Below are 13,773 nucleotides of genomic sequence, written 5' to 3' on the forward strand. Positions count from 1 at the left end.
CCCAACCTCTCCATGACATTGAACTCTGGTTAAAAGGGACTTGGGAAGCAGTAAAGACAGGGAAATGCAGCAGGGGACAGGGGAGAGCAGGGGACAGCCAGCTGGTCCTCTACCCCAGGGGCCTTTCAGCAGGTCTTCCTTTAAATGCGTGAGCATGCCTTTTCAGGACCGAGCAGCACCTCGCTGAAAGCGATGTGGAAAAGAGGAAAGGACAAGTCACTTTCCTCTCAGGATTCTCACACAACCATTGTGATTTCTCTGCTTCTACTTTTTTTTGGTGGGGCAGGGGGCACCTCCTTTCCAGGTCAGACCACTCGTACAGTTCTGTACACTGGTTTTCTTTCCACTGCACATGACGCCCTCCATGCGATGCCACGTTGCCGTGAGGCCGTGGAAGCACCGTTTCCTAATGACTTTACAACATGCAAGGCCTTGTTCTTTAGAAACACCTAAAGTCCTTTCCTTAGTCTCCTTAGATCCAAGGCCTCCCCACAGGTCCCCTTGGCCGTGGCTCACGGAAAAGGTGCCCTGCCTGACCTGCTTGGACGTGGGGGGACTCTGACCTTCACCCCCAAACTTCCAAGCCTGAAGCAAAGCAGTGGCCTGAGGCCGACCCTGTTATAGGGATCAACGCTTGACCAGCGCCTTGTCACCTCGGGCCAGGAGCTATACCGGGATTCCAAGAATCAACAAGAGCCGGTCTCTACTCCCGGGATGTCCCAGTCGATCAGGCTCAAGGATGCTGCAAGGCCCTTGATTAAACAGGCCCATGCAGAGCACCACGGGAAGAGGGTGCCTCGTGGGGAGCGAGGGCCAGGGGCCACTTTGCCTGGGAGGTGCAATGTGAGCGAAGCCCTCCATTCAACTCTGAATGCCTCAGAGAGAAAGCAAGAGAAAGAAACTTTGCAGAGCCTCAAACCACATAGGATGTTGGGGACCAGCAAATAGTTCCCCAAAGCAATGCTTGGCAAATTTACCCTCGTGAAAATGCAGATTCTGATCTGGTAGGTCTGGGGTGGGGCCTGAGAGTCAGCATTTCTCCCAAGTTCCCAAGGACCACACTTTGCCTAACAAGGGTTTAAAGCAGAGCTGTCCAACAGAAATCTAACAAGAGCCACACACATAACTTTCAATAGTGTAGGAGCCACATTTTAAAAAGTAAATGTGTGAATTTTAATATATTTTATTTATTTAACCCATTGAAGCCAAGATATTATTCAATATGTAATCAATATAAAGAAATTATTATTTTCAATCTTTTTTTTTAAAGATTAGCACCTGAGCTAATATCTGTTGCCAATCTTTTTTTTCCTTCTTCTTCTTCTTCTTCTTTCTCCCCAAAGCACCCCAGTACATAGTTGTATATTGTAACTGCAGGTCCTTCTAGTTGTGCTATGTGGGACGCTGCCTCAGCATGGCTTGATGAGCAGTGCCATGTCCATGCCCAGGATCTGAACTGGTGAAACCCTGGGCTGCTGAAGAGGAGAGCACGAACCTAACCACTCAGCCAAGGGGCCGCCCCTTAAAGAAAGTATTAATGAGATATTTTACACCCTTTCGTTCAGACTAAGTCTAAAATCCAGTATTTTCACTTACAGTACATGTCAATTTGGACTTGCCACATTTCAACTGCTCAACAGTCACATATGACAAGGGGCTACCACAAGGGACAGTGCAGGACTAAAGGATCAAGGTGGGAGAGAAGACAGCAGAAGATGAGGCTGGGAAATAGGCAGGAGCTAAAAACAGGAAGAACCTTCTATACCTAGCTAAAGTGTTCTATGAGGGGTTACTGAGGCCTTTCCAGCAAGAGCAAGAGAACCAGATTACTGCTTTGGCACATCTACGGCTGGAAGTCTAGAAGAGTCTGACATGTGGAGAGTTGGAGACTATTGTGACTTTTGGTCAAGCAAAAATGGAGGCAGTGAAGCAGGGATGAAAAAGCAGCAACAAACACAAGATATCTGGGCTCCAAAGGACTTGGCAATCAGTTGGCTGTGGAAGGTCAAGGAGAGAGAGACATCAAGGATGACTTTTAGATTTGGGGATAAACCTGTTGACCAGTCTAGAAATGCAGGAGGAGAATTACGGAAGGTAAAGAAGATGAAAGATCTCCATCTAGACGACACTGAGTTTGCAGGGCCTCAGCAACACCCCAAGGGCTGTTCTAGAAGTTGGCACTGCACATGGAGATCACGAGCTGTCTTCCAAGAGGCGCATGAGACCACCTAGATGAGAGAGGGGAGATAAAGAAAGGACCTTCAAGAGAAACCAGCATTGCAGCAGACAACAAGAGAAAAGGGCCAGCAAAGGCCACTGGTACAGTGGTCAGAAAGAAAGGGGTACGAGTTTTCACACAAATCAGACATCTTTTCAGACCTGCAATTATAGCATGGGTAATTTGAGAATTGAACCCTATAAAAGCAAACCAAGTTCCTGCCTCAGGGCACAAGAAGGAGCATCTTCAGTAACGAGCAGAGAATGAAAAATTTGCCTTTGCGGGTAAAATTTCACAACTACACAGAGTGGTATGAGGTTCTAATTACTTTTCTCCAAAACACCAGCCACCGAAAATGGGGTGGAAGAGTGGGAATAGCGCCGGGCCCACTACCCCCCACCAACCGCCCCCACCAGCTTGTAAACCCCAGTGGCATCAGCTGTGTAAGATCTCTGGTTAAATCAACACAAAATAAATATGATTCAAGCAGCAGCAGGCCTATCTTTTCAAGTGCAGATGTTTTCTTTCCTAACTTTCATTCAAGATTCAGGGCATCTAAACATTAAGGAAAATTAAAAAGAAAAGTTGCACATATTAAAAAAGCATACAGCTGTTTTAAAGACTGACATATTTGAATAATATAAAGTACTTAGTTTTCCAGAAGTTAAGGGTTTTGTTTTTTTTAATATGCCTGTCTAGGAAAAGCTAAATGATAAAGCTCAATATATTCTACAATAACCAAACATGTCATTTTTTAAATTCCTAGTGGTATATACAAAACTAAGCTTCCTTTAAGCTTCATCTGATTCCAAAGATTGTCGACGATGTAATTCTTAAGAGAATTACCTTCAAGCAATTAATAATTGGATCTACATGGTGCAAAGCAAAGAATTCCACAGAGACAAAATAAATCAATATAGCTGTACCACCAGAAATAAGATTATTATGTTTGGGGCTACTGATCAATCTTTTCCCCTTATTTTCAATTTTTTCAAGATGGTTTTAATGTTTCTGCACCAAGAAAAAAATCACTATGCTTACAAATTTACGAGCGCATGTACAATTAGCACAAATAAGTATCACCATGCTTACAAATTTACAAACACAGGCACAATTAACGTAAATGCAAAATTTCATCGGCTTCAATATTTGCAAGCCATAGGCAAAGAAGCACCTTCACCTCCTTGGAAAGCCAGGGAGGGTTACCAGTCCTGAGGCTCCAGGTCTCCGGTCCTCGCCCACGTCACTTTCCCAAGCTTTCCATAGGCGTTCCAGGTGCTGGAAGGGAAGAGGCCCTCCTTCTCCTCCACCTCAGCAGGCCCTGCCACCTAACCCTCAGATCCCCACACCAGCTCCACCTTCCCCCTGAGGCTGCTTTTACTCTGCACTCATCTTTATCTCCCTTTCTTCCATGTTCTAACTCATGTGTCAACATTCTATTCCCCAGAGGAAAAAGTCTGCCATACAAGATTATAATTAATTAATCTGATAAAGGTAACTCTGTTAATGAAGATTTAATGTGTAACCCTCCCAGGCAACATCATCCGCACTTTAACCAAGGCAGTGAACGAAAGGACGGTTCAGCAAGGAGAAAAGTCCAGTCCCCGACATCACACCAACAGCGGGCCACCCACCCTCCTCTCCACTGGCCAGGCCGACCTGAGGGCTGATTATCTGGACTGGGGATTCTCCCTGCCTCTGCCCCACCTCTCCATAGCTCCAGGGCAATCATTTGCATGGAGGGAAGTAAAGCAAGAGACAGTGAAAATTAAATAATCAGCTGAGAGAGAAAGCTAAGGTGGAAATAAGCTGAAACCATGGGCATACAGGTCTCATGTTCTGTCATGAGTGTGCAAAGAATAAGCTCCTTACTAACTGGACACCCACAGTGGGTCCCTCTACAAAGTAAGTAATCATTCCCTCCCATATGGGGGTCAACTAAGCATGCCATATTCAGTTTCTTAAAGCTAGGTGATTTGTTAAAAGGAAAACTTTTGATTTCTCCAGATTTCATTTGTTAGAACAGCCTAACTCTTACAGCAAGTAATCCGAGAAATACGTAACGGCCCCAATACAACAGAGGCTTATTTCTTGCTCAGGTAATGGTACCACTGGGAGGGTAAGCATGTCATGGACAGCTACCTCCTCAGTCATTCAGGGACCCATGCTGATGAGGCTCTGCCCTAGGGCCATCTTCATCCCAGACAACCAGAGGGGGGCAGTAGGGCAGACCGTAAATGGCAGATGACACTTGCACTTGCATTTGATTGGGTAGAACTGTCACACGGCCACATCTAGCTGCAAAGGAAGCTGGAAATGTAGTCCAGCAGTGTGTCCAGAAGGAGGAGGAGACAGGGTCTCTGCCACGCCTGTGGGTCCAACTCTACTCCCTGAAAGATCTTCTCCTGCCAGAGAGCAAAGCAGTGAAGAAATGGAGTCTGTTATCATGGGGATATTTCACCTTCATATTTCCTACTATTTTTACTTCCAAAACCACTTTTCTAAAATCCTACTCTTCTGAATATTACATTGATCTAAAAGGGCTACCCTTCATTAATGTTATAAAAAGAAGAAACATTATTATTAAAAACAAATTGGGAGGGGAAGAAGGAAATAATCACTTCCAGTGGACTATAAATAGCACAACTAATGTATTGGTGCTGGGCATTAGATGTGTATTTTAATTAAATGCTTTTCTACAAATCCCATACTAAACAGTCAAAATCAGTAACAAAATCTCTAGGAGAGATTAAAACGCTGCCATACAAAATCCAGCTTAAGTCTTTTCATAGTAAATCAGTGGCTCAATAAATTAACACTATTTTTGATAGTTTTCTCAATTCTTAGTGAAGCAGGATTAGTAGGGAAAAGGGAGCATGGGAGGAGGGATGCAGAGCTAGCCTGACATGTTGCCTCACTTAATCCCTATGATAACATACTAAAACAGGAATGATTCTGGTTTGACAGCCTGTAGGATTAAGGATTAGGAAATGTTAGGGACCGAGTGCAAGAGCCACCTATGAATGTAAGCCCTGCCACTTAGCTCTAGCGAAGACTCTCCCTCCAGATGGGGGGCAGAGGTGACCACTCTCACCTCACTGAGCAAAGCAAGGGTCCCCTAAACTGGAGACCTCGCTTCACCTTTCAAATCTGCCTGATACTGGAAATTTACTTTCAGTAGAGGAAAAAATTACTGTCTGACAAGGATATAGCCAGCCCAATCAAAGCTGTGGCCTTCAAGGAGTCCCCAGGGAAGCAGCCTTACCAGATCACTCCCCACATGCACAGAGCCCCCACAGAGCATTGGAGTCAGCCACTCTTTAATTCCTGCAGACGGCCCAGGACCACTAGACATTCAAGAAAGCTTCTAACAGGGAAGAAAGAAGCCAAAACAGCCCCCAAAAGCAGCAAAGCCCAGAAACTGAATCTATGCAGAAAGAAGACATTTTTACAGCCAGCTTAATATCATCAAAAATATGAAAGAACCAAGAAACAAGATCAGTATGGTATCAAAAAGGAACATTTGAGAACAACAAAACAACTTTGGAATTTGGAAAAACTGTGAGCAAAAATTTAAAAATCAATGGAAGGATTGGAAGGTAAGGTTGCACAAAATCTCCCAAGAACAAAAATATAAAGAAGTAAAAAATAAGAAACAATTAGAGCCAGTGCAAAGGCTGAAGAAGCAGAAAAGGCTGTCCTCTCTCCCACAGTCCTGAACACCAGTGGAGAAGGGAGCACCACGTGCCAAGTGCTGAGGGACAACTGTCTCCAAGAGAGACTTCGACACCAAGCAAGCCATTTATTGTTAAGGGAAAATCATGACTTTTTCAGACAGAGAAGATCTCAAAAGACCACCCCCTGTATGTTAGAATTTATTAAGAGATTTTTCACAACTGGGATAGATCTGGAGAATGAATTAATGATAAGTGATAGAGAATTAAGCAAAGAAACAAAGCTATCATTAGCCTTAGTGATTATAAAAACTTGTGCAGGAAAAATAACCATAGTACGTACTACCAGGCTCAGCAGTGATAGCACTGGCAATCAAAATAATGTAAGCACTGAATACTGTTAACCCAGTGGTTCCCCAAGGGGGTGATTTTGTCCCCCAAGGAACATCTGGCAATGCCTGCAGGCATTTTTGGTTGTCACAGCTGGGGTGGGGCGTGGCACCAGCATCTAGTGGGTGGAGGCCAGGGATGCTGCTCAACATCCTACAATGCACAGCACAGCCTCCACCACAAAGAAGCATTTGGCCTCAAATATCAATAGTCTTAAGGCTGAAAAACCCTCTTCTAACCAAAATTATGATGTAATTACATCAGGGATGTGGGGGCCCTAGAAACATGCCTTGGTAGTTGGTGGGAAGGAGGTAATGTGGAAAAAGGGCTAAATCCCAAAGTTCTATAGTGGGAAGTCAACAGCTACCCCTAAAAGGAACAAACAAATGGAGCAGCACTATACAATATAAGCAAATGCCAAAAGAAATCAGCTCCAAGTTGCAGTAGCTGTCTCCAGGGAAGGGGAGATGGCAGTGGGGAGAGCTGCTGGTATGATAACAAGCCCTAAAGAACTAGCGGATTAGTTAAACTGTGCAAGAACCACTTTGATAAAATTAAAACAAAACTCAAAAAGATACACTAACATTTTGTCCCTTTCCTTCCATGAATAAGTAAAAATGTTGCCTTTAGAGCGTTGGAATCTCCCTGCCTGGGTTCTTGTTGACCTTCACAATTCGCCTTTGACCTGAGAGTCTTAGTCACCTTTGGCCAAAAGAATTCCCAACCCTTTCCAGCCCAGCGCGCACACTGCTCTTCCTTTTCCTTCCCCATCCAAGAGAGGCAGCCGACATTCCCCACAACTTAATACTCTGGAGATTTAAAAAAAAAAAAAAAACCTGCCCAGGGGGCCGGCCCAATGGTGTAGCGGTTAAGTTCGTGCGCTCTGCTTCGGCAGCCTGGGGTTTGCAGGTTCGGATCCTGGGCCCAGACCTAGCACTGTTCATCAAGCCATGCTGTGGTAGCATCCCACATAAAACAGAGGAAGACTGGCACAGATGTCAGCTCAGCAACAATCTTCTTCAAGCAAAAAGAGAAAGACTGGCAACAGATGTTAGCTCAGGGCCAATCTTCCGGACAAAAGAAACTGCCCAGGTTCTCAACATGCAGAAAAAAACGTTACTTTTGCCTTGCAATTCAGAACATCTTGGATTTTGAGGTTCAGACAAATGAAGTTATTCCAATTATTTTTTCTAATGATACCTTATTGCCCTTCTACTAAGATATGTTCCCCCAAAGAGAAGCCTTAACATTTACACTGGTGACCCAAACATGCTCGAGCTACCAAAGGCCAGGGCAAATGTTTGATCCAATGAGGTAACAGGAAAACAATTCTTCCAGAATATACCCAACCTGTGCCGGACACTGGCAAGGTTTTAAAAAGGCCAAAAAGAGCAACATGCAACCCGAGCTCTTTCAAAGTCTTTCATGCGGGTGACAGGTTCCGCTTGGAAGAGCTGTGGCCTGCAGAACCTGCAGAATTTCTCCTCAAAGTGTTGCCCCACTCCTGACGACAGGGTTTGAAAGTACAAGACCTGAATAAAAAGTCTGTTCAGCCTTTAAATCCTTAAATTATCTTGTTGAATGTTTACACCATACCCCGTGTACAAGAAAAGCTCCACAGAGCCCCAAAGAAACCTACAAATCCAGGTTTATTTGCATGCTGACACAAAACAACTTTGGCAAGAGGACAATTCCAGAAGGCTTTCCAAATAGAAAAACCAGCCCTTCCCAAGCATGGAGCCCAGTTTCTTTGGCCATGAAATAGGTGAGTTAAGAAATCCCAGCTCATTAGGACAAAGTGAAAACGACTATTTTTATGAGCCTTTCAGTACCATACTAGTCTACATTCAGCTCTCGGGCAAACTAGTTTTCTTTTTTCCAAGATGAATGTTAGGGCACGTTAAGAAACACTCATAACTGAACCAAGAAGAGCAAATCCATCATGATACAGAAGTGTGGTGCACAGCTTCGGTGTATAGCTTTTCATACCGTCGAAGCCTCTGGATTTATAGATATGAGTCAGGCTAAATTAACTTCTAAGAGAGGAAGACTCCTCCACCAGGTGAACCTCAAAGCTCCAAGCACCAGACCTTAGGATCCAGCCTTCGGCTCTCTGCCTGACTTCCCACCCCCACAACACCTCCGGAGGACCAAGGAGGAGAACTCAGCGGGCGGTGTTAGGCACAGGCTGGGACGGGGTAATAAAGACACATTTGAATGCCAGTTGGCAGAGCAGATCTACCCAGTGAAAGAGTCTTTCAGCACAGGAAAGGAAACTCACCTTCTTTTTTTTTAATAGTACTATTAATTCTTAAATACAAATGAGTATTCAGAATGACATTCATCCAAACAATAACTCAGAAAATGCAGCAGCTAGCCTCCGAACCCAGCCGGGATCCCAGAACCCCGAGCTGCTGTGGCCACAACAGCACCCACAGCACTGGGTGTGCTGCGGAGGGAGCCCCAGCCCTCGCCCACCCACCACCTATTCCTATCTGGCCCCTGGAAAAGCAGCAGCACGCCTGAGTGCAGGAACTGATGCGGAACAGGGCTTAAACACAGAAATCGAGCAAAGTCCACGGAGGAGCTTGAGTTTAGGTCCATGGGTTCCTGAGCCACTGCTGAATTCAACAGATCCCTCTTTTTTCAAAACCTTTACTGATAATTGACAAAGAACTTGGCTCTCAGGGGCAAATGTAAGGACATCAGGACAATAATTTGTCCTGACCAAGGTCACCGCTCGCTCAGACCTCCCAATCTCAGGGTAACCAATGACCGTGACTCAGTGCAACCCCACAAAGCGGAGCCCCTTTTCAAACCACTAAGGAAGGCACATTAGGTGGCTCGGTGCCTCCCTGCCTCACCCACTAGCAGTGGCCAGTCTTCAGCCTGAGCCTTCTGCTACCAGGCGCTCGGGCTAAGGGTTTACCAAGAGGACATTGCCACCTGGCTGTGTACTGCACCCCCCAAATGTGCCCTGATTCCCTTCCATCCCACCTTCAGCATTCGAACTAGGAAGACATTTGCGGGCTTTGTCTCATGTTTTTAAGGTTCTGAAGCCCCATGAGAGGGCAAGTCAGGCAGGGCATCCCAAGCCACAGCTCTCCCGCCCCCTCCAGGATGGCTGGTTCCCCAAAGGCAACCTGAAAATCAACAGGCTCCCAAAGGCGCCGCCCTTGGGACCAGGCCAGGCCCAAATTAATGTCTTCTCTGGCACTTCTGGCTAAGACTCTGGCATGGGGGGGTGGGAGGGGGGCTCTAAGAAATGGCAACAAGGAGCAGCTGGAGCTTCATTCCTCCCCCTTAACAAACATTCCTGAGGCCGCAGGGGGCCTGCTGACACCCAGCTGGCGCACTAAATGCTTCCTAAGGAATCCCCCAACCTCCTTTATGGAATTCTAGCCCCTCCAGTGACATTTCAGAAATCAGGCCCCTCCCCCACCCTCACTGAAGTTTTACATTTGCTGAATGGATGGGGAAAGGAACATGCAAAAACAGGGGGACCACATACAATGCCGTGTCTACTTACACAGGCCCCGAGACACCCCCACCAAAGTGCAGTCTCAGACACGATAACAAGTCCAAGTCTTTGTAGTTTCTTAGGACACGGACATTTTTTCTGCTCCCTCTCCGACAGCAGCATGGAAAAATGGGGTTTTGTGTGTTTTCTAGCCCTAGTAAAATGTATTGAGAGGTCACAAATCCAGCTGCCACCTTTCAGCGGAGGTCTGGTGGGACTTCACACATGCACTTCAAATTCCAAGAGTGCCACTCCTTGGGAAGTGAGTATCCCTTCAATTTCAGACTACAGCCAGAGAAAGACCAGCCCCGCTGAATGTCCATAAAACACAGCACCCGGGAGTTCCCGCTTCCATTTCCTCTTTCCAGCTACAAAAATGCAGATGAAGCAAGTATTTGTTTGAGTTTGACTATGTAAATAAAGCCTATTATCAGGGCCAGCGCCCGAGAAGAAAACAGCCCTCCACGCAACCGCTGGCTATGCCAGGGGCCTCCAGGCACACCGCCCCCTTCAGGCCAGGGCGTTCAAAAAGAATTAAGCATGAGCTATAAAAGCTAAAATCCTTTAAAAAGCAAAGGTGATGCACAGTTAATCTAGCAAGGGCGATTTTGCACCCAGGGGATATTTGGCAGGGTCTACAGACAGTGTTTTTGGTTGTCACACCTGGAGAAGGGAGTGCCACTGGGTCGAGGCCAGAGACACTGCTGAACATCCTACAATGCACAGGACAGCCCCACAACAGAGAATGATCCAGCCCAGAATACCAATAGTGCCAAGGCTGAAAACCCTCAACTAATGGATGTGACAAGTCATTTAATACAGCATTGCAACTGACTCCAGATGAAAGCACACAGCACTGACTGGAGGGGAAGCAGCAACATTCAGGGTCAAGTTCTGGTCCTCAGGGCCCTTCTCAAGACTTGCCAGGTTTGTGACTGCAGGGCATGTCATTTAACCTCACTTGGCCTCAGCTGTTTCATCTATAAAATGGGTTATTAAAACTTCTCCATCTGAAGATGAGGGGTTGAACCAGCCTTGTTCCTGTTATCCCTTCCTGTTCTAAGATGTACACTCGTATGAGGCTCTCAAATGAGACCCTCATTATCATAACAAGACTGTGTCCTCTCACACTAGATCAAGCTTCTACCAAGTCAGATTCTGTGAAATAGAAAAGGAGTTATATAATACCCCAGGGCTCTAATATGTAACTATTTAATAACAAAGTTTTTTAAATGCAAAAAAGAAAACAAAAAAACTATTAGAAGAATTATTATTTAATGATCCCTAAAGATTTTCTATTGGGAAAAGAAGAGTCAAAGCTTGGATTAATCCAAATTCTGGTGGTGAAACAATTTTCCCCAGTCTCCACCACGACAGTCTATTTCGATTCTTTAAGCGGTTGTAAGTGGACACCCTCTCCTTCATCTTTTCCTATAATAGGACAGTTAATTACCACCTGTTGAATTGTAAGCAAGTAACACTGATGACTTAATCCAGGAGAAAAAACAGGTATGCAAAATATTGCCAATACAACGTGCAGTTAAAAAATATATATGTTGGGGCCGGCCCCGTGGCCAAGTGGTTAAGTTCGCGTGCTCCGCTGCAGGCAGCCCAGTGTTTTATCGGTTCCAATCCTGGGCACAGACATGGCACTGCTTATCGAGCCATGCTGAGGTGGCGTCCCACATGCCACAACTAGAAGGACCCACAACTAAGAACATACAACTACGTACCGGGGGGCTTTGGGGAGAAAAAGGAAAAAAAATAAAATCTTAAAAATATATATATATACATGCACATGTATACACAACTGTCCATGGAAATCTAGTACCAAAGTCCCAAACTGTCCTGAATCCTCTCCATCCTAAGCAAAGAAACCACAAATCTCCAGTCTCGTTGAAACATCTATAAAAACTAAGCAGTTTAAGGAAGGATGTCTGAGCATCTCAGATAAGAATCACAAGCATTTTTATTTCTGCAAAATCCTGCAATACAATCTGGAAAGGCTGAGCACGTACACCACTACTAGCCTAGCCACAAACCTTCCCCCAAAAAACCTTAGCAACTACCATGAGAGCTAACCAACAGCCAGATCAGGAGCAAACTGCCTCAAATGCCTCAAAAAGGCCCTAGTGTGTGTCCACTGGGTTTTGGCGCCCACCTCCTTCAGTTTCTAGAATGGGGCCTCTTGGACAAGGAGAACAGAGGGCCACTAAGAATACATCTGGCTTTTTAGAACTTGGGGTACCTGTAGGAAGAAGGAGTTGTTCTAGGATCCCTTTCTCCAGCTTCTAGCAAAACAAGTGAATTTTAAAGTGACTTCCAACTTTCTTATACTGCATAAGCCCAGAAAGCAAGACTTCACCTTAAATAATGTTTTACAACTTACTCTATCTGCTATAAAGACAAGTCTGAGGAAGCTATGTGGAATCGTGTATCTTTTTTTAAAAAAGAAATACATGACAAGCAAAAGGTCTGAGTGATTTACCTGGTATCTTTTTAACTTTTACCAACAGAAATGCCCCATAAAACCTTTACTAAGAAGGCACAGGCGAATATGCTTTAATCCACAAATCCGCAGGAAAGTGGCCTTCCTGGGCAAGACATACACACCATGAGTGTCCACTCTCTTTCCAAAGAATCCAGTCCAATAACAGGTTACACACCGGTTAAATTTCTAACAATGATAGCCTCTTTCCCCAGTTCAATGTGAATTCAACGCACTTCTAAACAAGCCTCCTCCAAAAGGCCCTAGTTTTGTAAATATAAAAATGAGCGAAAAAGTAGAATAGAAAAGTTTGCTGTCGCATTTGCTGTCTAAACAAGACAGCCACACCACTTCCCAAATTCATTACTAGCCGGGCAGGTTAGCAGTCCCTTTATTCCTTCCTGCTGTGGTGAAGCAGGAAAGCAGAGAAAACCAATAAGTCACCTTCAAATTCTCTCAGTTGCCAAGAATTTTTACATTTTCAAGGGAACTTTGTTCCTAGGAATGACCCAGCCCAGCCCTTTCCGGAGAAACTGACCAATAGACACTTTTAACAAGAAGAAAACAAGAGGACTGGTTTGTTGTTTGTGTGTTTTTACAGGTCTATACAGGTCCTGCTGGTAAATTTCAAGATGAGTTTTCTGTTTCGAAACGAGAATTCAAAGTTCTGAAGTAAACCCTACACACACACACAACACGCTTCTGATGAGGCACATTAGGAATTTCTTATTAACGGAACTCAAATCCCACTTTTATGAAGGACACTGAAAAGTTTCTGTCCGTTTTTCAGGTATCCAGACCGCCATGGCTCTAGGGCTGGACGCGAAAGTCAGTAAAAATTGATGGGCTGATGGGAACCAAGAAGCTAGTCTGGGTTTCCTAGCGATAAGGGGTGCAGGACCAAGGACCCAGAGAGGCAAACACAGGTGGGGAGCGCTCTGTTCACCCCCTGGCACGTGGGATGTTCCTCCCCGACCTCTGGACAGCCCCACAGGTGCAGGCCGCTGCAGGCGAGGCCAAGAGTGACAGGGGACTGTGCCAGGCCCCTTCCCGGAGGGGGAGGGGAGGGGACCCGGAACGGGAGCCATTTAAACTCCGTGCGGCGCCGGGAGCCAGCAGGGCTGGGAGCCGCCGCAGGGCGGCCGGGGTGGCGCCCGGACCACACACCTATGCGTGTCCCGGTACCACGTTCCCGCAGGTGACCCGGGCGGACGCGCGCCCCGGGGCCGGGGACACGACGGGTCGCCCCCTCCAGCGCCCCTACCCTCGACGAGTCCCCCGCCCTGAGGCCGCCTCCGGGCTGTCACCGTGCGGGTCCCGCGGCCGCCTTACCTTGGTGATGACCAGCGGCTCGCCGTGCTCGCGGCCGCCCTTCAGGGTGAAGCCCCACGGGGCGCCGCCGCTCAGCTGCACCTCCACCAGGCGCCCGCCGTCGGCCTCGGCCAGGCGCTCGGGCCGCGCGCGGGGCTCGGCGCCCTCCATC

General features: G+C 46.3%; 1 protein-coding gene across 2 annotated transcripts in view; it reads right to left on the reverse strand.

The window, feature by feature from the left end:
* SHROOM2 (shroom family member 2) overlaps positions 1-13,772 on the reverse strand; it is a 126,659-nt gene extending 112,887 nt beyond the window's left edge. For both annotated transcript variants that reach the window (XM_046674166.1, XM_046674167.1), the window contains exon 1: positions 13,623-13,772. In XM_046674166.1, the coding sequence (XP_046530122.1) occupies positions 13,623-13,772 (150 nt within the window). The remainder of the gene's footprint in view (positions 1-13,622) is intronic.
* Between the last annotated feature and the right edge of the window lies 1 nt (position 13,773).

Source organism: Equus quagga, chromosome 10 (assembly GCF_021613505.1).
Source record: "Equus quagga isolate Etosha38 chromosome 10, UCLA_HA_Equagga_1.0, whole genome shotgun sequence".
NCBI classification, from domain to species: Eukaryota; Metazoa; Chordata; class Mammalia; order Perissodactyla; family Equidae; genus Equus; species Equus quagga.